This window comes from Hyla sarda, chromosome 11 (genome assembly GCF_029499605.1).
Source record: "Hyla sarda isolate aHylSar1 chromosome 11, aHylSar1.hap1, whole genome shotgun sequence".
In the NCBI taxonomy this organism is placed as follows: Eukaryota; Metazoa; Chordata; class Amphibia; order Anura; family Hylidae; genus Hyla; species Hyla sarda.
Window position 1 is genome coordinate 15,631,541 of NC_079199.1, and position 26,583 is coordinate 15,658,123.

Sequence of the window (26,583 nt, forward strand, 5' to 3'; positions counted from 1 at the left end):
AGTCATCCAGCACAGAGCAAAGTTCGCTCTGGCACTGGATGACTGGGGTGACACAGCAGAGATCACGGGGGTCCCCAGCGGCCGGACCACTGCCATCAGTCATCTTATCCCCTATCCTTTGGATAGGGGATAAGATGTCTAGGAGTGGAGTACCTCTTTAAGACCTTTGCCGTAGCCTACTTCTAGCAAGAAGAGAACATCAGGAACTTTAGGTGTTAGAATTTATTTTGCAGAACACCATAAATGAAAGACTTTCTTGATTCTATTGGCCATTAGAATAGTCTCTGTGACTGAGGATGAGAAACCAGGAGCTCCTGAGGATCTCCTCTCAGTCGCCAACCTGTCAGGGACATGCTGTTCAGGTTCGGGCGTACACAACCATCCTGCATGAGAAGATCTGTTCTGAATTGGAGGCTGAATAATTCTCCTCTGGAAAGTCTTAGCAAGTTAGGAAGCCATGTCCTAGTTGGCCAATATGGAGTTATCGAGAGGACATCGGCTTTTTCCTAAACAATCTTCTGTAAGAGTTTAGAGATGAGTGATACTAGTGGGAAATAAGAAAAAGGAGAAGACGCTTCCAACTCATTGACATTCGGTCCAGATGGTGTGGAACATCCGACCTGATGAGGAAGAAAAACCTGGGAAGAAGATCATTCTTCCTGGTTGAGAAGACGTCCACTGGAGGAATGCCCCATTGCTTGGTAATGACACCAAGAAAAAAGCGGGCTCAGCAACAATATTTTTTGCAGGGGTGCTACTACGCCTATCGACAAACTACTATTCAACACAAGAAACAGATGATATGCGAAAATAGTGCACACCCACTATGATTAGGATGAAAAAAGAGAATATCTTATTGAAATGACAACATAATCATATATTGCTACCATTGCTTGGTAATATCACCATCCATTCCCCTGGTTAGAGAGTCTTGTAACTGAGAAAGTCGGCTTTCAAATTCCCTTTATATGCCCAGCTGTTAGCTTCTGCAAATGTTTCTCCACCCATTTCATCATTTGGGCACATTCCAGTGCCAACTTCTTTTTTTTTTGTGCCATCTTGTCTATTGATATAAAAGTTTGTGGTCAAATTTTCAGCATGAACCACCACATGGTGACCTTATAGGATATGTTAGAGCTTTATTATAGTAGTTATATTCTTGTATATAGGAGCAGTATTATAGTAGTTATATTCTTGTATATAGGAGGCAGTATTATAGTAGTTATATTCTTGTATATAGGAGCAGTATTATAGTAGTTATATACTTGTATACAGGGGCAGTATTATAGTAGTTATATTCTTGTATATAGGAGCAGTATTGTACTAGTTATATTCTTGTATATAGGAGCAGTATTATAGTAGTTATATTCTTGTATATAGGAGGCAGTATTATAGTAGTTATATTCTTGTATATAGGAGGCAGTATTATAGTAGTTATATTCTTGTATTTAGGAGCAGTATTATAGTAGATATATTCTTGTATATAGGAGCAGTATTATAGTAGTTATGTTCTTATATATAGGAGGCAGTATTATAGTAGTTATATTTTTGTATATAGGAGCAGTATTATAGTAGTTATATTCTTGTATATAGGAGCAGTATTATAGTAGTTATATACTTGTATACAGGGGCAGTATTATAGTAGTTATATTCTTGAGCATAGGAGACAGTATTATAGTACTTATATTCTTTTATATAGGAGGCAGTATTATAGTAGTTATATTCTTGTACATAGGAGCAGTATTATAGTAGTTAAATTTCTGTACAAAGGGGGCAGTATTATAGTAGTTATATTTTTGTATATAGGAGGCAGTATTATAGTAGTTATATTCTTGTGTATATGAACATTATTATAGTAGTTATATTCTTGTATATACAAGGCAGTATTATAGTAGTTATATTCTTGTATATAGGAGCAGTATTATAGTAGTTATTTTCTTGTATATATGAGCAGTATTATAGTGGTTATATTCTTGTATATGGGAGCAGTATTATAGAAGTTATATTCTTGTATATAGGAGCAGTATTATAGTAGTTATATTCTTGTATATAGGAGCAGTATTATAGTAGTTATATTCTTGTATATAGGAGCAGTATTATAGTAGTTATAGTCTTGTATATACGAGCAGTATTATAGTAGTTATATTCTTGTATATAGGAGCGGTATTATAGTAGTTATATTCTTGTATATAGGAGGCAGTATTCTAGTAGTTAAATTCTTGTATATAGGAGGCAGTATTCTAGTAGTTATATTCTTGTATATAGGAGCAGTATTATCGTAGTTATATTCTTGTATATAGGAGAAAAATTATAGTAGTTATATTCTTGTATATAGGAGCAGTATTATAGTAGTTATATTCTTGTATATAGGAGCAGTATTATAGTAGTTATATTCTTGTATATAGGAGCAGTATTATAGTAGTTATATTCTTGTATATAGGAGGCAGTATTATAGTAGTTATATTCTTGTATATAGGAGCAGTATTATAGTAGTTATATTCTTGTATATAGGAGCAGTATTAAAGTAGTTATATTCTTGTATATAGGAGCAGTATTATAGTAGTTATATTCTTGTACATAGGAGACATTATTATAGTACTTATATTATTTTACATAGGAGGAAGTATAGTAGTGATTTTATCAGGCTCAAAGATCTAGAGTTGGAATGGCCCACCAGGGTACCAGAAAATCCCCATAGGACACTGACTGGGCCCCAATGATACAAAGGGTTAACCACATTTAGAACTGACTTTGGAGCCAGCCACTCATCACTTAGCTCTATCTATTATGGAATGATTAATAAATAACCTTTTGGACACTATTGATGATATGTACCGTGTGCAGATTGTCAACAATAAAATATTCCATGTAATAAAAAGTGGATGAGACATGAGATGTAGAGATGGACGGGGCCCTCAGGATTATCTCCTCCGGTGGTCTCCAAGAACCCCAGTCAGATACGGCATGGATCTTGTTTTACGCTGAGACAACTCTATAGCAAATAGATTAAACTGACTAATACTGATTTTGGCAAACGTAAAACTGCGGCCCAGAGGTTACGTGGTTAATGATTAGACGGAACGCGGCTTGCACAATACGATGCTGCATCTATTTACTTTGTGTAAAGTCACTGGCGATTCTGTAGAAAAGTGTCAGCGAGGAGCGCGGGCGATCCAACAAGACTGTGAGTATGGAGATGTCTTATATTATCTGTTATTTATATCTTTACAATATCCTGGGATTTTTGCATTTTTCTCTTAGTTTTCTTGGTTTTGTTCTCTATAAAAAGATCCCAAAAAAGTATAGGGGAAATGCATTTCACTCTATCAATAAATGTTGTGCGCCAAACATGCGCCAAAATTTCCTTCTGTCATCACTTTTAGCGTTTTATCCAAAATGTGGACGTGGCTTTCTACTTTTTCCCAATCTGAGTCATTGAATAAATTGTCCGCACTCTTTTTGGCATCTTTTTACCGCTGTGATCTTTCACTTCTAAAAGAGAAACATATTGATTTTTGGCTTCCTCCAAACCTTCTAAGACCATTAACATTTTTATTTTTTATTTGTATTAGAGCTTATTATTTTACGAGAAAAATTGTACTTTTTATGGTACCCTTTATTTTGCCAATTAATATTTTGTGAAGCCAAAAATTATTTGTTGGAGAAAAAAAAATGTAAAAATTTAAATTAAACTTGAATTGCGCAATTTATGTGGGGTAATTATGTTTTTTTTTTTTTTTTTTTAGATATCACCATATGGCAAAACTGACATGCTAAATTTGTTCTAAGGGATAGTGCGATTCCAATGATACAAAATGTTGATAATTTATCTTTCATTTTACTATAAAAAAAAATCCAAAATGTAAAAAATAAATACAAATCCGGTCATTGTCATGTTGTGACCTTTTTTTTCACCTATAGATCTGTGTAATTGATGATTTTTTTGCACCTTGGTCTGTAGTTTATACTGGTACCAGTACTGGTACTCTTCCATAATATTGACATTTTAATCTCTTTTTATGTACTTTTATTTTTTGGGATGTGATGCGACACAAAATCATAATTTTTTGTATTTCGGCAATATTTTGTATTTGTCATTGTGCAGGATCTGTAATGTCATAATTTGGTATTTGAATTGTATTTATTTTCATGTGGAAAATAGAAAAAGGGAAAAATTGAAGATGTTTGGTTATATATATATATATATATATATAACCAAGAAGGAAGAAGCAGCACTCCAAAATGAGCTGAAAAATCGCTGTGGTTTATTCACCCATCATGTGAATGTTGCTATGTTTCGGTCTTCTCAATGAGACCTTTCTCAAGCCCTTGGGCTTGAGAAAGGTCTCATTGAGAAGACCGAAACGTAGCACCATTCACATGATGGGGGAATAAACCACAGCGATTTTTCAGCTCATTTTGGAGTGCTGCTTCTTCCTTCTTGGTTTGACATTTATGGGATATTGAGTCCTATCCTCAGCAGCAGAGCACCCACCTGGACCTGGAGTCCCGAACACAGTGCTGGTTCCTTTCTGACTATATATATATATATATATATATATATATATATATATATATAAAACTCAACGTGTGTGTGTATGTATGTGTGTGTATGTATGTATGTGTGTATGTATGTATGTATGTATGTGCGTATGTATGTTCCAGCATCACGTCCAAACGGCTAAAGATATTAACATGAAACGTCGCACACATGTTACTTATATGTCAACAACAAACATAGGATAGGTGATTTAACCCTTACTAACCCCCATTTGCCAGGGGCGGGGCTTATGTTTAAAGTCCCATACAGTTCAATGGGAAATATATGTTACTGCATAACTTCCAAACGGCTGGAGATATTTCGATAATACTTGGTCACATGTTACATGTTACAGGATAGTTAATTTAACCCTTAACTACCCCCATTTGTGAGGGTCGGGGTTTATGTTTCAAGTACCATGCAAATAAATAGGAAATGTATGTTTCCACATAACTTCCGTACGGCTGGAGATATTTCAATAACTGGTACACATATTACGGGTGGGGATAGGAGGTCAGGATAGGAGGACGGGATAGGAGGTCGGGATAGGAGGACAGGATAGGAGGTCGGGATATGACAACAATATATGAGGACGGGATATGAAGTCAAAAGCTTCCTCCTTTGTTTATTTTCCTCCCCAACAAGGATTAGGAAGGAAAAACCGGGCAACGCCGGGTACTCAGCTAGTATATATATATATATTTATTTATTTATTTTTCACTTTTATTTAACTTTTTTGGACCTCCTTGGAGCCTGTTATAAGCAATCATTAAATTGCTTATATTGATCAATATAATGCATACTGTAAGTATTACAGTACATTGATCTATAAGATCAGTGCTCTAATGTATCAATTTCTCAGTTACAATGCAGTGCCCCAACGGTAGTCGTGAACAATTGTCTATAAAATGCTTGTGATGGGTATGCCAAATAGAAGTTAAACCTATTATGAAGAAATGTTACAGTTGTCCAGAATAAGAATAACATGACTGCCTTAATTTAATAACAGTGTCACATCTACCCAAAGGTTATGTCACACCTACCCAAAGGTTATGTCACACCTACCCAAAGGTTATGTCACACCTACCCAAAGGTTATGTCACACCTACCCAAAGGTTATGTCACACCTACCTAAAGTCTCAGCACCATTCACCTCAATGGTATAGCTAAGCTGATATATTGGAAATCTATGGTCAGACGGGCTGATGTTTCATGTAGAACGCAGCCATGTTTTTCTAACCTTAGACAATGCCTTGAAGATAAGTTATTGATCATCTCCAGTCTATAGACACTTTTTCAAAGATAATGACAAATATTTGGAGTTGTGATTTTCCGATCAATATTGCCTAATAAACATCAGGGGGTTGGGGCATTAGTTGGACATCTTCTACACTTGGGAAGAAGATTTTTTCAGCTGTTTGGGCACCGCAGTATTTTATAGATATTCTTCACAATGTGGTAATTCAAAATCTGGCAATATAACTAAATAAGAAACACCAGAAACATAATATGCGTCAATAGATAAGAAACATTCATCTCTTCTAGTCTGCCAAATATTCAGAATACTATGAATAGTCCCTGGTCCTGTTTTAAATTAAGGATAGCCTTATGCCTATCCTTATCTTATATGAAGGATAGCCTTATGTCTATCTCTATCTTATATGAAGGATAGCCTTATACCTATCCTTATCTTATATGAAGGATAGCCTTATGCCTATCCCTATCTTATATGAAGGATAGCCTTATGCCTATCTCTATCTTATATGAAGGATAGCCTTATGTATATCCCTATCTTATATGAAGGATAGCCTTATGCTTATCTCTATTTTATATGAAGGATAGCCTTATGCTTATCCCTATCTTGAATGAAGGATAGCCTTATGCTTACCCCATGCATGCCTAAACTCCTTCACTGTATTTGCAGCTACCACTTCTGCAGGAAGGCTATTCCATGCATCCACTACTCTCTCAGCAAAGTAATACTTCCTGATATTACTTTTCTACCCCTCTAGAAAAAAAACTATGTCCTTGTGTGGTAGTTTTTCTTCTAATAAATCTTTTCTCCTCCTTTACTCTCTTGATTTCCTTTATGTATTTAAAAGTTTCTTTCATATCCCCTCTGTCTCATCTTTCTTCTAAGCTGTACATGTAGAACCTCTTCCGCTGTAAAGACACATGCATCATATGATTAGTCTTCCTCCCTAATTGAGGTCCTTTTCCTTCATTTTCTACTGAGAGCCAAAGCAAAAATGCCTAAATAGTTCCCATTAGTATGTAGTTAGTGCAGAGTTACTTTAACAGGTATATAGATGACTTAATTTTAAAATACTTTTCTTTATCTTTCAGAAGCATGAGAGTCTTTATGAGTTTGGGAATAGTTGTACTTTTCACATTGACCTTTGCCGATCATGATCACAAAGATGGCAGGAAGCATAGCCATCACGTTAACGAGTCCTTATCCTGCCACAAGATAGCTCCATACAATTCTAAGTTTTCCTTTGATCTGTATCGGCAGGTAGCTCTGGATCATCCTTCTGAGAACATCGTCTTTTCCCCTATTAGTATCTCTACTGCGTTTACTTTCCTTTCTCTCGGTGCTAAGGCTCAGACCCACTCACAGATCACTGAAGGATTGGGTTTTAACACTTCTGAGATCTCAGAGAAAGAAATCAATGAAGGCTTCCACCATCTTCTGCATCTCCTGAATGATGCAGACAGAGAGCTTCAGCTCAGTGGTGGGAACGCTCTCTTTATTTCTGAGGAACACAAGATTCTCCAGACGTTCGTAGATGAAGCTAAGAGGCTCTACCACTCAGAAGCATTTTCTACTGATTTCAAAAAGACAGAAGAAGCCAAAAACCAGATCAATAGTTACGTGGAGAAGAACACCCATGGCAAGATCACCGAGCTGCTGGACAATGTAGACCAGGACGCCATATTTGTCCTCATCAACTACATTTATTTCAGAGGTAAACTTTTACATATAATGTGTAACACGTAGCCTACTGCATAGGGTCATGTAAATTCGGCCCCCCTCCACCTTCAGGGGCTCACTTGGAGGATTATTGTATGATGTCTAGATGAAGAAAAACACTGAAAAGGGCCCTAGTTGGCAGTGATGGTTGGACAGATGGTATCATGGCATGGGCTGCCACTCTAGCAAATTTGTACCACCTATTATTGTAACATAAACCACATGATCACATGTTAAGTTTCGCTTCATTTCTTTCTAGGTAAATGGCAAAAGTCATTTGATGAGAAATGGACAAAGGAAGGAGATTTCCATGTTAATGAGACAACAACTGTGAAGGTTCCTTTCATGACCAGAACGGGAATGTACAAAGTGGTCATCACCAAGGAGGCCATTATGATCACCAAACCCTATAAAGGAGATGTCAGCGCTTTATTCATTCTGCCAGATGAGGGAAAGTTTTCCGAGATAGAACAGAATTTTAATGAAGAATCAATTATGAAGTGGAAAAAATCAATGCAGATGCGGTAAGGCATCTATCTATAATTTATCTATCTATCTATCCATCTATCTATCTCCTATCTATCTATTATCTATCTCATATTTATCTATGTCATATCTATCTATTATCTATCTCATATTTATCGATCTCATATTTATCTATCTCCTATCTTTCTATCTATCTATCTATCTCATATCTATCTATCTATCTATCTATCTATCTCATATCTATCTATCTATCTATCTATCTATTATCTATCTCATATTTATCTATCTCATATCTGTCTATATATATATTTATCTATCTCATATCTTTATATATATATATATATATATATATATCTCATATCTATCTATCATCTCATATCTGTCAATCTATATCTATCTATCTCATATCTATCTATCTATCTATCTCATATCTATCTATCTATCTATCTATCTCATATCTATCTATCTATCTATCTCATATCTATCTATCTCATATCTATTATCTATCTATCTATCTCATATCTATTATCTATCTATCTAAAAAATCAACAGATTCGACACCACTTTCACAGAAGGAGCAAAACATGGAAATAGTAGGTTCTCACAGTCTTGAAGCGATCAGGTCCAGAGCTTTGGTAAATCCAAAAAAGTAAAGGTTAAAGAACTTTTGATTATAATAAATGGAAACATTACTTTATTTCCATCAAAATAGAAAAAAAAACAGCAAAGTTTCTCCAGCAACTATATCTATATATCTTTGTTGCTCTTTTTGACTGCTGTAGAGATGCTGTCAGATAAGAACAGTCTATATTTGGGTGTGTGAGAGCTATGAAGGATCCGCACAGATTATATATTATCTATCATTATGTTTCTCTTCTTTTTTATCTAGTTCAGTTGAATTATCCCTCCCCAAATTCTTGGTCTCTGGTACTATAAACCTTAAAGAAACATTATGTAAAATGGGTGTAGTAGACGTCTTCTCAGACAACGCTGATCTTTCTGGTATCACTGAAGAAGCCAACGCAAAGATTTCTAAGGTCAGATCTATCTATCTATCTATCTATCTATCTATCTATCTATCTATCTATCGATCCATCTATCTCATATCTATCTCATATATCTATCTATCTCATATCTATCTCATATCTATCTATTACCTATCTATTATCATATCTATCTATCTATCTATCTATCTCATATCTATCTCATATCTATCTATTATCTATCTATTATCATATCTATCTATTATCTATTTATCTATCTATCTCATATCTATCTATCTATCTATCTATCTCATATCTATCTATCTATCTATCTCATATCTATTTATCTCATATCTATCTATCTCATATCTATCTATCTATCTCATATCTATCTATTATCTATCTATCTATCTATCTATCTATCTATCTATCTATCTATCTATAGACAGCAAAAAATAGATTCCCACAACACACGTTTTAAGGTGAAAAAACTTTGATGTTTACATGAAAGTGTCTCACAGCCAGCTCTTCCAGTTCATCCTCCACAGGGCTCATGTGGCCGTGAGATGTAGGCGCCATGTCTCCAGTGCCCTGACCAGCCATTATTTCCACCATCTTTTGTAAGATATGAAGCAGTGGAATGACGTTGTCCATCCCGTAATTCTGGCGACTTACTAATAATGTGGCTTCCTCAAAGGGCCTGAGCACACGACAGGTGTCACGTATGAGCTGCCACTGGTTCACATTGAAGTTACACAGGGGAGTCTCCCTATCTGCTTGGCTCATCAAGAAATCGGTGATGGCTTTTTTCTGTTTGTATAGTCGGTCCAAAATATGGAGGGTGGAATTCCAACGTGTGGAAACATCACAAATCAGACTATGTTGGGGGATACCGTTCTGACGCTGCAGCTCAAGGAGGGTGTGCTTTGCGGTGTATGAGTGGCTGAAGTGCATGCAAAGTTTCCTTCCCATTGTTAGGATGTCTTACAGATGGGGTAACACTTCAGGAACCTCTTGAACACGTGTGCCATGCAGGGCGCATGTCTCAGGCTTCCTTGTCGCGGTGCAGACAAGATGTTCTTCCTGTTGTCAGTCACCATGTTTCCCATTTTCTGTTGTCGGGGAGAAAGCCATGATTTGATTTCTTGATGAATGACTTTTAGCAGTCCCTCCCCTGTGTGACCCTTTTCGTGAAGGCAAACCATGTGAAGAACAGCGTGATACCACCGTGCCCTGCACACTTGGTATACTGAAAAGCCACTGAGACTTGTCTGTGCAGTGGAGGCTGAGGACACGGTGGAGGATGAGGAGGGGGAGCCGCACACTCTCACAGGACCAACTGCCTGAGAGCATGGAGACGGAGGTGGCGTAACCTGGCCATGTTGCTGTTGTGACTGTGCAGGAACCACATTCACCCAGTGAGCCGTAAAGGACATGTATTGTCCCTCACCATAGTTACAGCTCTACACGTCGGCGGAGCCGTGTACTTTGGTACACACCGACAGGCTCAAGGACTGGCCCACCTTCTCTTCCACAAAATTGTGCAGGGCTGGTACTGCCTTCTTCACAAAGAAATGATGGCTTGGTACTCTCCACCTTGGCTTGGGAGGGACTGCAGCACCAGCAACTTGGAAAGGAGCACATTCAGCTTCTGCGGCGTTGGATGAGTGGGCACATGCTGTTGTCTCTTGTACATGGCTTCGGTGATGGATTGCTGCCAGAATCACTGATGAGTAGTAGGAGGAGCAGAAGCATCTGAACCAACAGAAGATGTGTATGACACACAGCTCCCTTCGGCTGAGGTGGTGGAGCCTTTCCTGGCTGAAACAGGGAACGGCGTGCCACTGGGTGATGCACCGGTTGCTGTAGCAGACTGGACAACCACAACAGAGCCACAGTTCTCCCAGGCTGCTTTATGGTGAAGCTGCATATGTTGACACAGGGCCGTGGTGCCAACATTGGGACCCTGGCAACGCTTCACCTTCTGCCGACACATCTTACATGTGGCCATGTTAACCTCCTCCGGATGCTTGACAAAAAACTGCCACACCGTTGAGTAGCTGATTTTCCACCCAACAGTCCGCACTGACTGACTGCTACTGCTGCGGACTCCGGGAACCTCTGCTCCACTACCTCCTGGGCAGGTAGGCTGCTGCAAAGCAGGTGGTCTACCCCGGGCACGTTTGCCTCCAGACATCCCACTTCTGCCACCCTGCTGACTGCCTTCCATGCTACCGCCTTGCTGGCTCAGCTGCTGCCTCATGGACAACCTGTAAACTCTCTTCTCCTGTAGATGATGAAGCCCCTTCTGCACCCGGCTCCCAAGTGCGATCGGCTTCATCATTATCGAGCTCTGTCTGCACATCACTGATGTCCTCCCCAGGTTCTTCAACAGTGTCTGCTTCTGGACCCTGAACGCTCACAACACCACCTCCCACGTCACTCTCTTCATCACTACTTGCCTGCCTAGCGGAGAAGCAGCGGATGTCTTCTCCACTTCTTGGCTGGGCAGTAGCTGCTGACTGTCTTCTATTAGATCGTCCTTGCTGTATAGTGGATCTGATTCCACAGCATAAGATACTTCTCTGCATGAGGGAACAGCATAGGACAGAGGCAATGGGAGGACAGGGACTGCTCCCGGGCCATGCCAACTGAGGGTTGTGTCTGGGGAACTCACAGACTGTTGACTGGGGGTGTCAGATGTTACTTGGGATGAAGTGGACGACCGAGTTAACCAATCAATGACGGCTGCTGGGTTACTGGTCAAGACATGACCGCTAGCTGACACCGGAAGCTCAGGCCTCTCGCTGCGAATCCTGCTGCCATGCCACCTACTATGCTGCGACCTCTGCCTGCCCCTGATAAATTTAGGTTTGCATATATATTTTACTTTTTATAAAGCAATACGCCCCTATACGGCTGCAACAGAAACTTTGCGGAACACTCAATGTGTGTATATAGATCCCGGCTTTTACACTAACATGCCACTATATTCTTGAAACAGAAAACACGTACAACAGCGGAGTGTGTATGTATTTAACTTTTTTTCAGAGTAATATGTCCCAGTAAGGTTGCACCGGAAATAAGCGTAGCAATCTAGTGCGTGAGTCTTTTAGTGCTTTTACACTTACTGCCCCGAATTAGCTTTAACCAGAAAAAAAGTAGAACTGTGTGTATATTTTTCAAATTTGACAATCTGTATTGTCAGTAACGCTGATTAGTGACCACACAGTGTCTGACAGAGAGCTAGCCAGAACGAATGCATGTAAAGATCTGTATTGTCAGTAACTGTGATTAGTGCGCACACACAGTCTCTGCTCAATGGGAAATGATGTCTTCGGCAATGGCTGCCGAATATATAGGGCTGTGACATCACAGGGCTGAATGGCTGCTGATAGGCTTCAAGGCGCCATGTGATTCAGGGTGATCCCGCCTACCCGCCTTCCCAGACTGCCTTGCCCCATGTCCTCACCCGTGTAGCCTCCATTTTAGCCCCCCGGCCCGCACATAATGTAGTGAATGAATCTATCTATCTCATATCTATCTCTCTCATATCTATCCATCTCATATCTATCTTTCTCATATCTATCTAATATTTATCTATCCTGATAAGATTTTGTTCTCTCAACCCCACAGGCCATCCATAAGGCTGTGCTCAGTGTTGATGAGAAGGGGACCAAAGCCGCCGGCTCTTCTGCATTTGAGTTTCTCCACCATACAACTCCACACAGAGTAACTTTTAATCGTCCTTTTATGTTTTTATTGTCTGATGACAAAACCAGAAGTGTTCTTTTTGCAGGAAGAATTCTCAACCCTCAGAAATAATTCTCTCCATAACTTTCCATCAATGAAACATTGTAGTTTATCAATTTTATTTATTTATTTTAAATTGTAACAATAAAGTAATGGAAAACGTAGTTATCTCCTGCTCTTCCTTCATGAGATCCTTTAGCCCAGTGGTCTCAAACTGTGGCCCTTCAGATGCTGAAAAACTTCAAATCCCAGCATGCCGTTGCCTGTCCCGGGATGCTGGGAGATGAAGTTTTGCGACATCTGGAGGGTCACAGTTTGAGACCTCTGTCCACATCAGGAACTGTCCAGAGCAGGAGCAAATCCCCATAGCAAACCTCTCCTGCTCCGGACAGTTCCTGACATGGACAGAGGTGTCAGCAGAAAGCACTGTGGTCAGACTGGAAAGAACTACACAACTTCCTCTGGAACATACAGCTGCTGATAAGTACTGGAAGGATTAAGATTTTTAAATAGAAGTAATTTACAAATCTGTTTAACTTTCTGGAGCCAGTTGATTTGAAAACATTTGTTTTCCACTGGAGTACCCCTTTAAGGCCCACCAACAGTCCAGGTCTAGGTCCAGCCCTGCCCCGCCCCCTTAATTCAAGTCTATGGGAGGGGGCCCCCTCCCATAGACTTGCATTAAGGGGTTGGGGCGTGATGTCATTATGGGGCGGGGCTATGGCGTCACAAGCTCCTGGCACCAGCTCCAGCGTTCAGAACAGTTTGTTCCAAACACTGAGCAGCAGAGTACCCCTTTAAGGATATTGAAACAGCACAGTGAAAGGTGTAAATGGAAAAATGTACCAAATACTAGAATTGCAGATTTTTGGTTATATCACATATCAGAAGGAAAAAAAAATGATTAAAAAGTCAGATTAAAACAAAAATACCAATATAAATGACAGATCACAATGCACAAAAAATAACCCTCATTAAGCCCCATATACTTTAACATAAAAGAGTTATAGGTGTCAGAAGAGGACAATTGTAAGCAAACTAATTTTCCTACAAAAATATATTTTTTTAAAGTAGTAAAATAAAACAAAACCTTTATAATTTGGGTATTGTTGTAATCGTATCAAACTACAGACTGTAGATAATCAGTCATTTTACCCGTAAAGTGCACTGTATAGAAACAAAAGCCCCCACACATTTGTTCATTTTTTTTTTTTTTACACAATTTTGCCCTGTAAATAGATAGATATAGAGATAAGTTTTTGTGTCTTAAGTTTATTTTGTTCCTGCATAAAACAAGCACCATATGGGTCTGTAGGGGGGAAATTGAAAGATTTGTGGCGATTAGAAGGCGAGGAGAAAAAACATGAAAATGCAAAAATGAAAAATGGCTGTGTTGTTATGGAGTGTTTGTACCACTAGGTGTCAGTCTATATCACATAAATCATAATTGCACTAGAGTTCTCTACAATATTCAGCTTCAGTTCCAATGGTCGGAAAGATGTATATATATATATATATATATATATATATATATATATATATATATATATATATATATATATTGACCTATTCCCTATTTGAGTACACAAAGCAAATGGCCATAGACTAAATTCTGTTTTATTTTTAAATCAAATGATGCCAGAAAGTTATACAGATTTGTAAATTACTTCTATTAAATAATCTTAATCCTTCCAGGATTTATCAGCTGCTGTATGCTCCAGAGGAAGTTGTGTAGTTCTTTCCAGTCTGACCACAGTGCTCTCTGCTGTCACCTCTGTCTATGTCAGGAACTGTCCAGAGCAGGAGATGTTTGCTATGGGGATTTGCTCCTACTCTGGACAGTTCCTGATACGGACAGAGGTGTCATCAGAGAGCACTGTGGTCAGACTGGAAAGAACAATACAACTTCCTGAGGAGCATACAGCAGCTGATTGGAAGGGTTTAATAGAGGTAATTTACAAATCTGAATACCTTTCTGGAGCCAGCTGATATTAAAAAGATTGTATTGCACTGGAGTACCTCTTAAAGGGATTGATCCTCTGTCCCAGTTATTATTATCTGTTATTCAACTTCATACACATAACCGGCAGGGAGAGAAGTGATAAGACTATCTGGTCTGTGTTCCGACCTCAGGTGTCTGATTGTTTTGGCTCTGGGGATTGTAGATCTGTTCTCATGATAGTATCAGAACTTGCAACATCTGCCCCATTTACCTTCATATTACATCTGTCTCATTAAAGGGGCACTCCACCCCTAGGCATCTTATCTCCTATCCAAAGGATAGGGGATAAGATGTCAGATCACGGGGGTCCCGCCGCTGGGGACCCCTGGGATCTCCACTGCGGCACCCCGCTATCATTACTGCATGTGACGCCTGCTACGCCCCATCCCATAGACTTGTATTGAGGGGGGGGAGCCATGACATCACAAGGGGTGGAGCCGTGACATCACGGTGCCCCGGCCACTGTATTGCCCGTCATTACTCATTGAGCAAACTCGCTCTGTGCAGTAATGATAGCGGGGTGCCGCAGCGGAGATCCCGGGGGTTCCTAGCGGTGGGACCCCTGCGATCTGACATCTTCGATAAAATGTCTAGGGGCGGAGTACCCCTTTTAAGTCTATTAACAAACCTGCGGCTGCAAAAATACAATTGGCAATCCTAAGCCCCGTCAGTCACCATAGCGGCTCCATGGCCTGTGCAACCCAGATATGACTAATACAAGATGACTCACGATGGTCCGATAGACCATGGTGCACTTCACCAGTAACTATTCTGTACAAAATATCCCATATAATTTAGATGAATCAACGTACAAGCAACAAAGTTAGGTTTCCAATATTTTTTTTTTTTTGGGTAGGGGGGACAGGGACACACAAAAAAGTGTATAAACTGCTGCACAGTATTTTTTTTTTTTTTACAGCAAAAACGCATGCTGCATACTGTCCTAGGCAGTAACAGAAGAGGGCCAGTACCAATGGTCGTCACCCACTGGTAATGCCAGGCTGTTGCTGCTTGATTGGTATCAAGATTGGCTGATACTGTAAAACAAAAGGGGCACCCCACTATTTTTTTTTTCAAAGATAAAAAAAAACATACTTCAGGTTCCGGCACGCTTATGGAGTAGAAGCAGCCACAGGAGCTCCGCTACACCGCTCCATAAAAGCCGAATTACCTGCTACTATTACCGCTCATTTGAGGGAGATCCGTTATCCGGACTGCCTCTGCCACCGCTCCAATGGAGAAATTCGTCAAGCTCGGCAAAATTACTACCTCTCAGCCCTCACCTTCCTCACAGACGTTGGGGAGTGCGACTCCTAAGATGGCGGCAAGCTGGACTGATGGAGACCATGAGGCAAGGCAGCTACAACTTCTGGTGCCTCAGGAGGCTCAAGTGAGCAGGATAATGGACGATTCCCCCACTTATTCCCTCACTAGTTATCATGGCCAAACAATATGCTATGGAAATGGCCAAACTGCTATCCCCTCAAATCACAGCCACCATAGAGGCCTCTATCTCGGCTGCTGCTGTGCAGCTAACCATGGAGGTGGCTTCCCATACCTCTCAAATCAAAGAACTTGAGCACCGCTGTGTTCATATTGACAATGAAATTGATACCTTTGCTAGAGAATTGCGTCCCTCCAGGACAAGGTGGAGGATCTGGAGAATTGGTCACGGAGGAACAATTTGCGGGTGGTGGGGCTCCCTGAAGCCGTGCTGCTCAACCAACTTGCTACGCTATGCTCTGTGGACATACCTAAAGCGCTCGGTTTGGAAGGCAGCTATCTAGTGGAGAGAGTGCACAGAGTGGGCCCCGCACCTCAGAAAGAATGAAACAGGCCGAATCGCTCCCCGAAAGTACGTCACGTAATAGTCCACTTTCTGAACTATGCTGATAAGGACCTTAACCTCCTTACCTTTAAAATGCGCACCACACCGCTTATTTTTCAGGGCCAAAAATGACAGATTTTCAGAGATTATTCTGCTGAAGTGACAAAGAGACACAGATCCTTTGCACCAATATGTACCACCCTGGTCAAAAAACAAATACGATTTACCCTACAGTATCCGGCCATATTGAGGGTTTTCCTGAAGGATGGCACCTCCACTACCTACTCAACACCTTAGGCTGCCGCTATGTTGCTGGACTCTCCTGAGGAAATAGATGTCTTAGCACGATCTGCCCAGAAACGCAGGAGAGATGACAAGAACATGTCTGACTCGAATCCTACAGGCTGAGGGTCTTTTCTCATTTTTTCTTTTCCAGCTATTGTTATATGTTCTCTTTACAGTCGGCATCATGGTTGGCCCATAGTGTACCCGATTGAGGGCCCCTGAGGTGAGACTTTTGTTTAACACGTGCCCCTGGCACTATATAACTTTTTGCTGCGTTCCAGTTGTTCCTTGTGACTGTACCCGTTCATCCGACATGTTTTTCTCATTATTGACTTTATTAGTTTTGTATACCTATTACTCTACACTAGACAAGAGGCTGCTAAGTGATGTATAATTCTACCAAGCCATTTACACGCAAGTGTTTCTTAGACATTTTTTTCCTACCAGTATTGTCTTACCTTTTAATAGGATTATTTTCTTATCTATTATTTATGCTTTCACTTAGCTAGACGTTCACATCTATCGCTCCTTACTTACGGGACGGCTCTGTACCTGTCTGTTTACTGTGATGGGTGAAATGGGGAGTATAGTTTGGGAAATTTTGTTTTATTCTGGAAGGGAGGGGGAGGGGGATGGGATCACTACACTTACTAGCGGGGCAGGAGAGTAGCTCGCATTGGAGATAGTGTTCATAGGTGTTCACATTGGGTGGTTCCGTGCCCCACCGAGATCCATCAGCGAAAAAAAGTGAAGCCAGTAATGTAGTAGGCACTGGGGAGTGTTCTATGTTTCATTTGTTAATTGTTTGTTTTTGTTTGTGCTCGTAGTTTCCTACATGTCTTGGTCCCCAGGTGCTCTCCAGAGGCTATGGAAGATGACTGTTCTACAAAATCAGATGTCACTTGTCCTCAGGTACCCCTACTGTCATGGTCCCAATTTTGCTTTGTAATGACGATTATTTCATGGAACGTTAAGGAGTTACGTTCTCCAGCCAAGCGGTGAATGGTGCTTCATCATCTCTACAAACTTAGAGTTAACATTGCCCTATTGCAGGAGACTCACCATGGGGAGGAGGATTTTTTCAGACTACGCCAAATGTGGGTGGGAGAGGTTTATAGCTCTCTGGCTGTTAACGGTAAAGCAGGGATTCTTATTTTGATCAATAAACACTTTGCCCATACCCTTATATCTAAGAATGCGGATTTCTAGGGTATACTCTGCCATATTACTCTCGATTCTGTTCTGGGATGTCTGAGCATATATAACATCTACGGCCCTAATGATGCGGAGGCCCCTTTTTTTCGTAATTTGCAAGACACTATTCAGGGAGACTCGGAACGGGACATTCTGGTGGGTGGGGATCTCAACACGGTGAACTCTAGTACGGAGAATAGGAGACGCATGCCCGGGGAGGGACTGAGGAAGAGGTGGGGGGAGACTTGGCTCTTGGACTTACTTAAATGCACAGGCCTCACTGATGCATGCACCCGGGAGTTTCGTCCCCCCCCCCCCCCCTGAATAGAATGCATGGTCACGCATTGATTATTTTTTGGTCTCTCCCTCCTTGCTCCATAGAGTGTCGGAGGTTAAAATAGCTGACATAGTTATTTTCGTTCATGCACCGGGACTGTTAGATTTGGCTTTGGTTGCCCCTAAGTGATAGGACTGTGGCGCCGACAGGACTTCATGTGGCGCCGATATGACCTGTGGCAGTGGGTATCAGGGTAATGTTTGGGGGTTAGCTCTAGCTAATTTTGTGGCTAATGCTAAGCTCTGTCTTAGTTGTGGACTCAACACACGTAACAATAAAACACAACACACGTAAAAATATAAATAAAAAAAGAAATAATAATTTTTTTAAGAAAATTCGCTGCAATCCACATTATACATGTATCTGAAATGAGAAAAGAAGGGAAAAAAGGTGGGTTAGTACATTTTGGGCGCTCTACTGTGGCGCTCTTAATGTGTCAATTCTTTCTGCGGAGGCCAGAATTGGAATTTTTCGTGGCAGATGTTTTGCTGCAACAGAATTTCTCATCAGAATTTTTTCCTACGGATTCCGCCGTGTGAATGAGACCTAAGGCTGTCACGTAACTTTCCTAGACTTGTGGATGACAAAGCAGTCTACTTATACAGTACTACATCCTTGGTTTCCATGGCAATGCATAACCGGGCCATTCAGGAATCTGGGAAAAATGGGGGATGGAGCTTTAAAGGGATACTCTGGTGGGGAAAAAAAATTCTAATCAACTGGAGCCAGAAAATTAAACAGATTTGTAAATTATTTCTATATAAAAATCTTAATCCTTACAGTACTTATCAGCTGCTATATGCTCCAGAGGAAGATGTGTAGTGCTCTCTGCTGCCACCTCTGTCCATGTCAGGAACTATCCAGAGCAGGAGAGGTTTTCTATAGGAATATGTTCCTGCTCTGGACAGTTCCTGACATGGACAGAGGTGTCAGCAGAGAGCACTGTGGTCAGACTGGAAAGATCTACAAAGCTTCCTCTGGAGCATACAGCAGCTGATAAGTACTGGAAGGATGTAGATTTTAAAGTAGAAGTGATTTACAAATCTTTTTAACTTTTTGGAACCAGTTGATTTAAAAAAAAAATGTTTTATAACAGAGTATCCCTTTAATGGAAGGAAATGCAGGAAATGTTTTGTAATATTCCACGCCATTGGGGGCAGAGCAGATATACATGGTAATCTGTATTTCTTGCAACATTGTTTAACTTTACTCAATTCAAACAAACTCAATTCAGCCCAAAGGTAACTGAAATCGAGTTTAAAGAACATTACAATTTCACAATTTATTTCACAATATTAAAAAGAGAATATATATATATCTAACAGAGTGCAGAGGTACAATCCCACACATCCCGGAGACCTTCACAAGCTGCTGGTGAGTATTAGGTCCCTGTTCACATGCAGTCTATAGTTTAAAATTCTCTCCTTATTGTAATAGAAATCATCGATGTACTGAGTTAAAGGGGTATTCCAGGCAAAAACTTTTTTTATATATCAACTGGCTCTGGAAAGTTAAACAGATTTGTAAATTACTTCTATTAAAAAATCTTAATCCTTCCAATAGTTATTAGCTTCTGAAGTTTTCTGTCTAACTGCTCAATGATGATGTCACGTCCCCGGAGCTGTGCATGATGGGAAAATATCCCCATAGGAACTGCACAGCTCCCAGGACGTGAGTCATCAGAGAGCAGTTAGACAGAAAACAGCAACTCAACTTCAGAAGCTAAAAACTATTGGAAGGATTAAGATTTTTTAATAGAAATAATTTACAAATCTGTTTAACTTTCCGGAGCCAGTTGATATATAAAAAAAAGTTTTTGCCTGGAATACCCCTTTAAATCTGAACAAGCAACGCTTCAGTGTAAAGCATGAGGAAGATAAAATGCAGCAGCCGGAGGTCTGGATGAGACAGAAAATGGATTTTAGACAATCGCAAACTCACAGAAATACAGAATAGACCAGTGTTTTCCAAACAAGGTGCCAACATCTGTTGCAAAAACTACAGCATGCTGGGAGTTGTAATTTTGCAACAGCTGGAGGCACCCTGGTTTTCAAAAACTGCAATAAACAATGGAGCTTAAAGTCGTACTCCCGTGGAAAACTTTTTTTTTTTTTTATCAACTGGTGCCAGAAAGTTAAACAGATTTATAAATGAAACCAGAAAAAATTGGGGCTCAAGGTCAAGGATAGTGGACACAATTGGTAGGTAAGTATAAAATATTAATAGTTTATTAATGATCTAATATGATATGTTAAATAGTGGTACCAGTGATTCACAGGGCCCTTGTGGTATCATGGTATACACTAAATATATAAATACAGTGGCCCCGACATACGATCATTTCAACATACGATGGTCTCTCAGAGGCAGCACCAACATACGATGCTTTTGTATGTCGGGGCCATCGCATAAACGGCTATTCGGCAGCGCAGACTGCTTCAGCTGCCACCGGATAGCCGTTTACGGTGCCCCGTGTGGTCCGCTGACGATCACTTACCTGTCCTCGGGGCTCCGGCGCGTCCTCTTCGGGATCCCCTGCATCGTCGGCGCTCTCCATCGTCGTCATCACGTCGTTGCGCACGCCGTTCCATCATCCAATGGGAGCGGCGTGCGTAACAACATGATGGCGGCGATGGAGCACGCGGATGTCGGGGAAGCAGAGGCCTTGCCGGAGCGTCGGGGACACCTCGGGGACGCGGTGACAGCGATGGACGGCGACATCCCGGGCAGCGGTGACGGTCCGGAGCCGCGGGGACAGGTGAGTACAACTTCCTCTAACAGCGGTCTTCAACCTGCGGACCTCCAGATGTTGCAAAACTACAACACCCAGCATGCCCGGACAGCCAACGGCTGTCCGGGCATGCTGGGTGTTGTAGTTTTGCAACATCTGGAGGTCCGCAGGTTGTAGACCACTGTCCTATACTTTACATTGCACGGATCCCTCAACATGCGATGGTTTCAACAAACGATGGTCCATTTGGAACGGATTACCATCATATGTTGAGGAATCACTGTACAATAATTCAGTAAAAAGATGTGACCATCACTAAAATACCAAATATAAAAACAGGATGCAACAAAGTAAAAATAGTATTAATATTAGGTCCTCCCTGGGTAGTGTTGAGCTGCCTAAAACTCAGAAATGTTCATATAGTCCGCAGCAATGATCCAAAATCCCAATACAGGCAGGTAAGATAGTATTGGAGGCTTTATAACTGATATAACCCGTGGTAACAGTCTGCTTGTCCTTAATTATGTAATAGCAGATAATGCCTGATGAGGGCTACTGTGTTCACGTCATTCAGTAGGGATTAAACGGTATATCATCGGCATGAATAGAACCGATACAGTGATACAGTCTCTAGAGCGGTAGCATAGAGCTGATATAATGTTGCAGCCTATAGAACAATAACGCACACCCAGCGCTTGTGTAATAGTGATCAACGATACTTTGTATCTCACCACTCTGCGATGAATACAGCGGGGATCGCCTCTAGATGTCAGCAATCTTCCAGGTAATACAATACAATATTGCTGCTGAAGAAAAAACGGAGATAGTTTTGAAACGCGTCCAGCACCCCTGTAAAGGACATTGTGACCACCTTAATACCATCTTTTTCCCTGTTACCACGCTGTCTTAAACAGAGGCCTATACCCGCTACCCAGCGTGTCACACGCGCACCTCACTGCCACGAGGACGCCCCCGGCATCTGCACTTACCCAGCCATTGAAGCGCTGCAGGACCGTGATTGAAGACCCACCGCTGCCTGATGCTGCAGGACCGCGACCGGAGGCCCATCGCCACCTAACACTGCCACTTTGGGAGACGGCCGAATCTCCGGCAGTGTCATCTCGCTGTATTCATCGCAGCAGCTCCGAAGTGGTGAGATACAAAGTATCGTTGATCACTAGTGTTGAGCAGCATAGGCCATATTCGAATTTGCGAATATTCGCGAATATATGGACGAATATTCGTCATATATTCGCGAATATTCAATATTCGTAATATTCACGTTTTATTTTCGCGTATGCGAATATTCGCGTATGCGAAAAGTAGCATATACAAAAATTAGCATAAGCAAAAATTTGCATATGATAAAATTAGCATATGCAGATTTTCGCATATGCGAAAATTCGCACACCAGTCTCACACAGTAGTATTAGAGCCTTCTTTACACCACACAAGCTGGAAGCAGAGAGGGGTGATCACTGTGATGTGTACTGTGAAAAAACAAACAAAAAAAAACGAATATTCGTAATTACGAATATATAGCGCTATATTCACGAATATTCGCGAATATTCGCGAATATGCGATATTCGCAAATAAAATTTGCATTGCGAATATTCGCGAGCAACACTATTGATCACTATTACACAAGCGCTGGGTGTGCGTTATTGTTCTATAGGCTGCAACATTATATCAGCTCTATGCTACCGCTCTAGAGACTGTATCACTGTATCGGTTCTATTCATGCCGATGATATACCGTTTAATCCCTACTGAATGACGTGAACACAGTAGACCTCATCAGGCATTATCTGCTATTACATAATTAAATGTAATGTTGAAACCATTGTATGTTGAGACCAGAATTCTATGGAAACCTGGTAATTGGTTCTAAAGGCACCAAAATGTCACCCAAAAATAGGAAAAAGTGAGGATTAAAGATAAATAAGTAGATAACTAATATAGATAAAGCAAATCCTTACATATAAAAGTAAGAAAGATCTGCTGGAAGCTGTAAAACACTGTCTATGTCAGTGTTTCCCAAGCAGGGATCCTCCAGCTGTTGTAAAATTACAACTCCAAGCATGCCCGGACTGCCAAAGGCTGTCCAGGCATGCTGGAAGTTGTAGTTTTGCAACAGCTGGGGGGCACCCTGCTTGGGAAACACTGGTCTATGTAGGACACTGGTCTATGACAGGAGCTTCTTCAGGGTCCTGTACAGAACACGCAATGTCCTAAAAAAGTAACATGGAGCCTCCCCCACCTGGTGTCCAAAGGAGCAGCTAACCATGGTACAGGTAAAGAGTACAGAACATGTAATACCTCCCTGTACTGTAGCTGGCGCTACTAGACATCAGTCAGTGCATATGCTTCAGTAATACAGGTAAAGAGTACAGAACATGTAATACCTCCCTGTACTGTAGGGGGCGCTACCAGACACCAGTCAGTACATGCACTTCTATAATACAGGTAAAGAGTACAGAACACGTAATACCTCCCTGTACTGTAGGGGGCTCTACCAGACACCAGTCAGTGCATACACTTCAGTAATACAGGTAAAGAGTAGTACAGAACATGTTGCACCTCCCTGTACTGTAGGGGGCGCTACTAGACACCAGTCAGTGCATGCACTTCAGTAATACAGGTAAAGAGTACAGAACACGTAATACCTCCCTGTACTGTAGGGGGCGCTACCAGACACCAAGCAGTGCATACACTTCAGTAATACAGGTAAAGAGTAGTACAGAACATGTTGTACCTCCCTATACTGTAGGGGGCGCTACCAGACACCAGTCAGTGCATGCACTTCAGTAATACAGGTAAAGAGTACAGAACACGTAATACCTCCCTGTACTGTAGGGGGCGCTACCAGACACCAAGCAGTGCATACACTTCAGTAATACAGGTAAAGAGTAGTACAGAACATGTTGTACCTCCCTATACTGTAGGGGGTGCTACCAGACACCAGTCAGTGCATGCACTTCAGTAATACAGGTAAAGAGTAGTACAGAACATGTAATACCTCCCTGTACTGTAGGGGGCGCTACCAGACACCAGTCAGTGCATACACTTCAGTAATACAGGTGTTTTACCAGTGAATGCCCATTCTGAATGGTCAACTCTTCCGGTCATTGACACGTTTCACTGATCTGGACTGTCCGTAGCATTGTATGTTGAGTCTGGTTTCAACTTACAATGGTACATAAAAGACCATTGTATGTTGAAACTATTGTATGTTGAGGCCATTGTAAGTTGAGGGATCACTGTATACTTTTACAATGCAGATTTATATTTGTGTTATTATTTATATTTATTTTCAGCATCTATATTTTCACATTTCAGTTGTCAATTGATATCGTATCGATGCATACAATTTCTAACCTAAAAAAAAAAGCGAAAGCAGTTTTGCAAATAGTCTGGATGAATAATCTCCTAGCATTTTGCATATACAGCTCCAATGCGGACCAATGTGTGACCTGATCCTGCAGTCAAGTGTTACTACAGGAAAAGAGGAGAATTGATTTAAGTGTAAAAGATTTATACACAAAACAGATGGTGGGGTTTGTTAATTAATTAATTAAATGTGTTTGTTTATTAATTTGTGTAAAAGATTTATACACAAAATGGGAGATTTATCAAAACATGTCTAGAGGAAGAGTGGTGGAGTTGCCCATAGCAACCAATCAGATTGCTTCTTTCATTTTTAAAGAGGCCTGGGAAAAATGAAAGAAGCAATCTGATTGGTTGTTATGGAAAACTGCCCCACTCTTCCTTTAGACATGTTTGATAAATCTCCCCAAAATGCTTCGAGATTTTATTGTTTGTTAGTTAATTAAAGGAGTAGTCCAGTGGTGACTCAGTGGTTTACAACTTATCCCCTATCTTAAGGATAGGGGATAAGTTGCAGATCGCGGGAGGTCCGACCCCTGGGGCCCCCCGCGATCTCCTGTACGGAGCCCCGACAGCCCGCGGGAAGGGGGCATGTCGACCTCCGCACGAAGCGGCGGCCGACACGCCCCCTCAACACAACTCTATGGCAAAGCCGAAGCGCTGCCTTCGGCAATCTCCGGCTCTGCCATTGAGATGTATTGAGGGGGCGTGTCGGCCGCCGCCTCGTGCGGGGGTCGACACCTGCTATCTCGGCGGAGAGCCGGGGCCCCGTACAGAGAGATCGCGGGGGGCCCCAGCGGTCGGACCCCCCGCGATCTCAAACTCATCCCCTATCCTTAGCATAGGGGATACGTTTTTCACCACTGGACTACCCCTTTAATTGATTATTTAATTAATTAATTTATTCATTTGATTATTTATTTATTTGTGTTTAAGATTTACACACAAAACGCTTAGAGATTTTAGGGGTTGTTAATGAATTAAAGGGGTACTCTGCCGCAAACATCTTATCCCCTATCTAAAGGATAGGGGATAAGATGGTAGATCGCAGGGATCCTGCTGTGAGGGACCCCCGCGATCTCCGGCGCCGCACCCCATCACTTGGCGCACAGAGCGAACTCCGCTCCGGGCCCGATGACCGACGATACGGCCACACGCCCCCTCCATTCACTTCTGTGGGAGGAGGCGTGATGGCTATGACGTAGCCATCACGTCTCCTCCCATAGAAGTGAATGGAGGGGACGTGGCAGGACGTCATGCATGCGGAAGCTGCAAGCCTTCCTGAAGCCACCGCTGCCGGCATGGAGATCTCAGGGGTCCCCAGCGGCGGGACCCCCACGATCTAACATCTTATCCCCTATCCTTTGGATGGGGGATAAGATATTTGCAGCAGAGTACCACTTTAATGAGATTATTTATTTGTGTAAAAGTTTTATACACAAAGTGCATAGGGGGAGATTTATCAAAACCTGACCAGAGGAAAAGTTGCCGAGTTGCCCACAGCAACCAATCAGATCGCTGCTTTCATTTTTGAAAAGGCCTCTGAAAAATTAATGTGATCTGATTGGTTGCTATGGGCAACTCAGCAACTTTTCCTCTGGACAGGTTTTGATAAATCTCCCCCATAGAGATGTTAGGGTTTGGTAATTAATTAATTAATTAATTAATTAATTAAATAATTCGTTTGTTTGTTTATTTATTTGTGTAAAAGATTTATACACAAAACAGTAAGATATAAGGGTTTGTTCATTTATTAATAAACTAATTAGTAAGTTAGTTTAATTGTTTTATTTGTTTATTAGTGTAAAATATTTATACACAAAACAATTAAAGATTTTAGGGTTTGTTAATTAATTAATTAATAAATTGATATGTTTATTTATGTATGGAAAAGATGTATACACAAAATGCTTAGAGATTTAAGGGTTTGCAAATTAATTAATTTGTTTATTTTTATATTTGTTTTTGTAAAAATTTTACACACAAAACAGTTAGAGATTTTAGGGTTTGGTATTTAATTAATTTATTAATTAACTAGTTTGTTTATTTATTTATGTGTGGAAAAGATTTATACACAAAACGG

The 26,583-nt window shown here is 41.0% G+C and overlaps 1 protein-coding gene across 1 annotated transcript in view; it reads left to right on the plus strand.

Moving 5' to 3' along the window:
* LOC130295746 (uncharacterized) overlaps window positions 1-26,583 on the plus strand; it is a 47,501-nt gene that overhangs the window by 15,209 nt on the left and 5,709 nt on the right. The window contains exons 6-12 of the mRNA XM_056546810.1: window positions 6,887-7,509; window positions 7,774-8,038; window positions 8,890-9,037; window positions 12,620-12,715; window positions 16,363-16,504; window positions 17,679-17,763; window positions 26,115-26,132. Coding sequence (XP_056402785.1) covers window positions 6,887-7,509; window positions 7,774-8,038; window positions 8,890-9,037; window positions 12,620-12,715; window positions 16,363-16,504; window positions 17,679-17,763; window positions 26,115-26,132 — 1,377 coding nt within the window. The remainder of the gene's footprint in view (window positions 1-6,886; window positions 7,510-7,773; window positions 8,039-8,889; window positions 9,038-12,619; window positions 12,716-16,362; window positions 16,505-17,678; window positions 17,764-26,114; window positions 26,133-26,583) is intronic.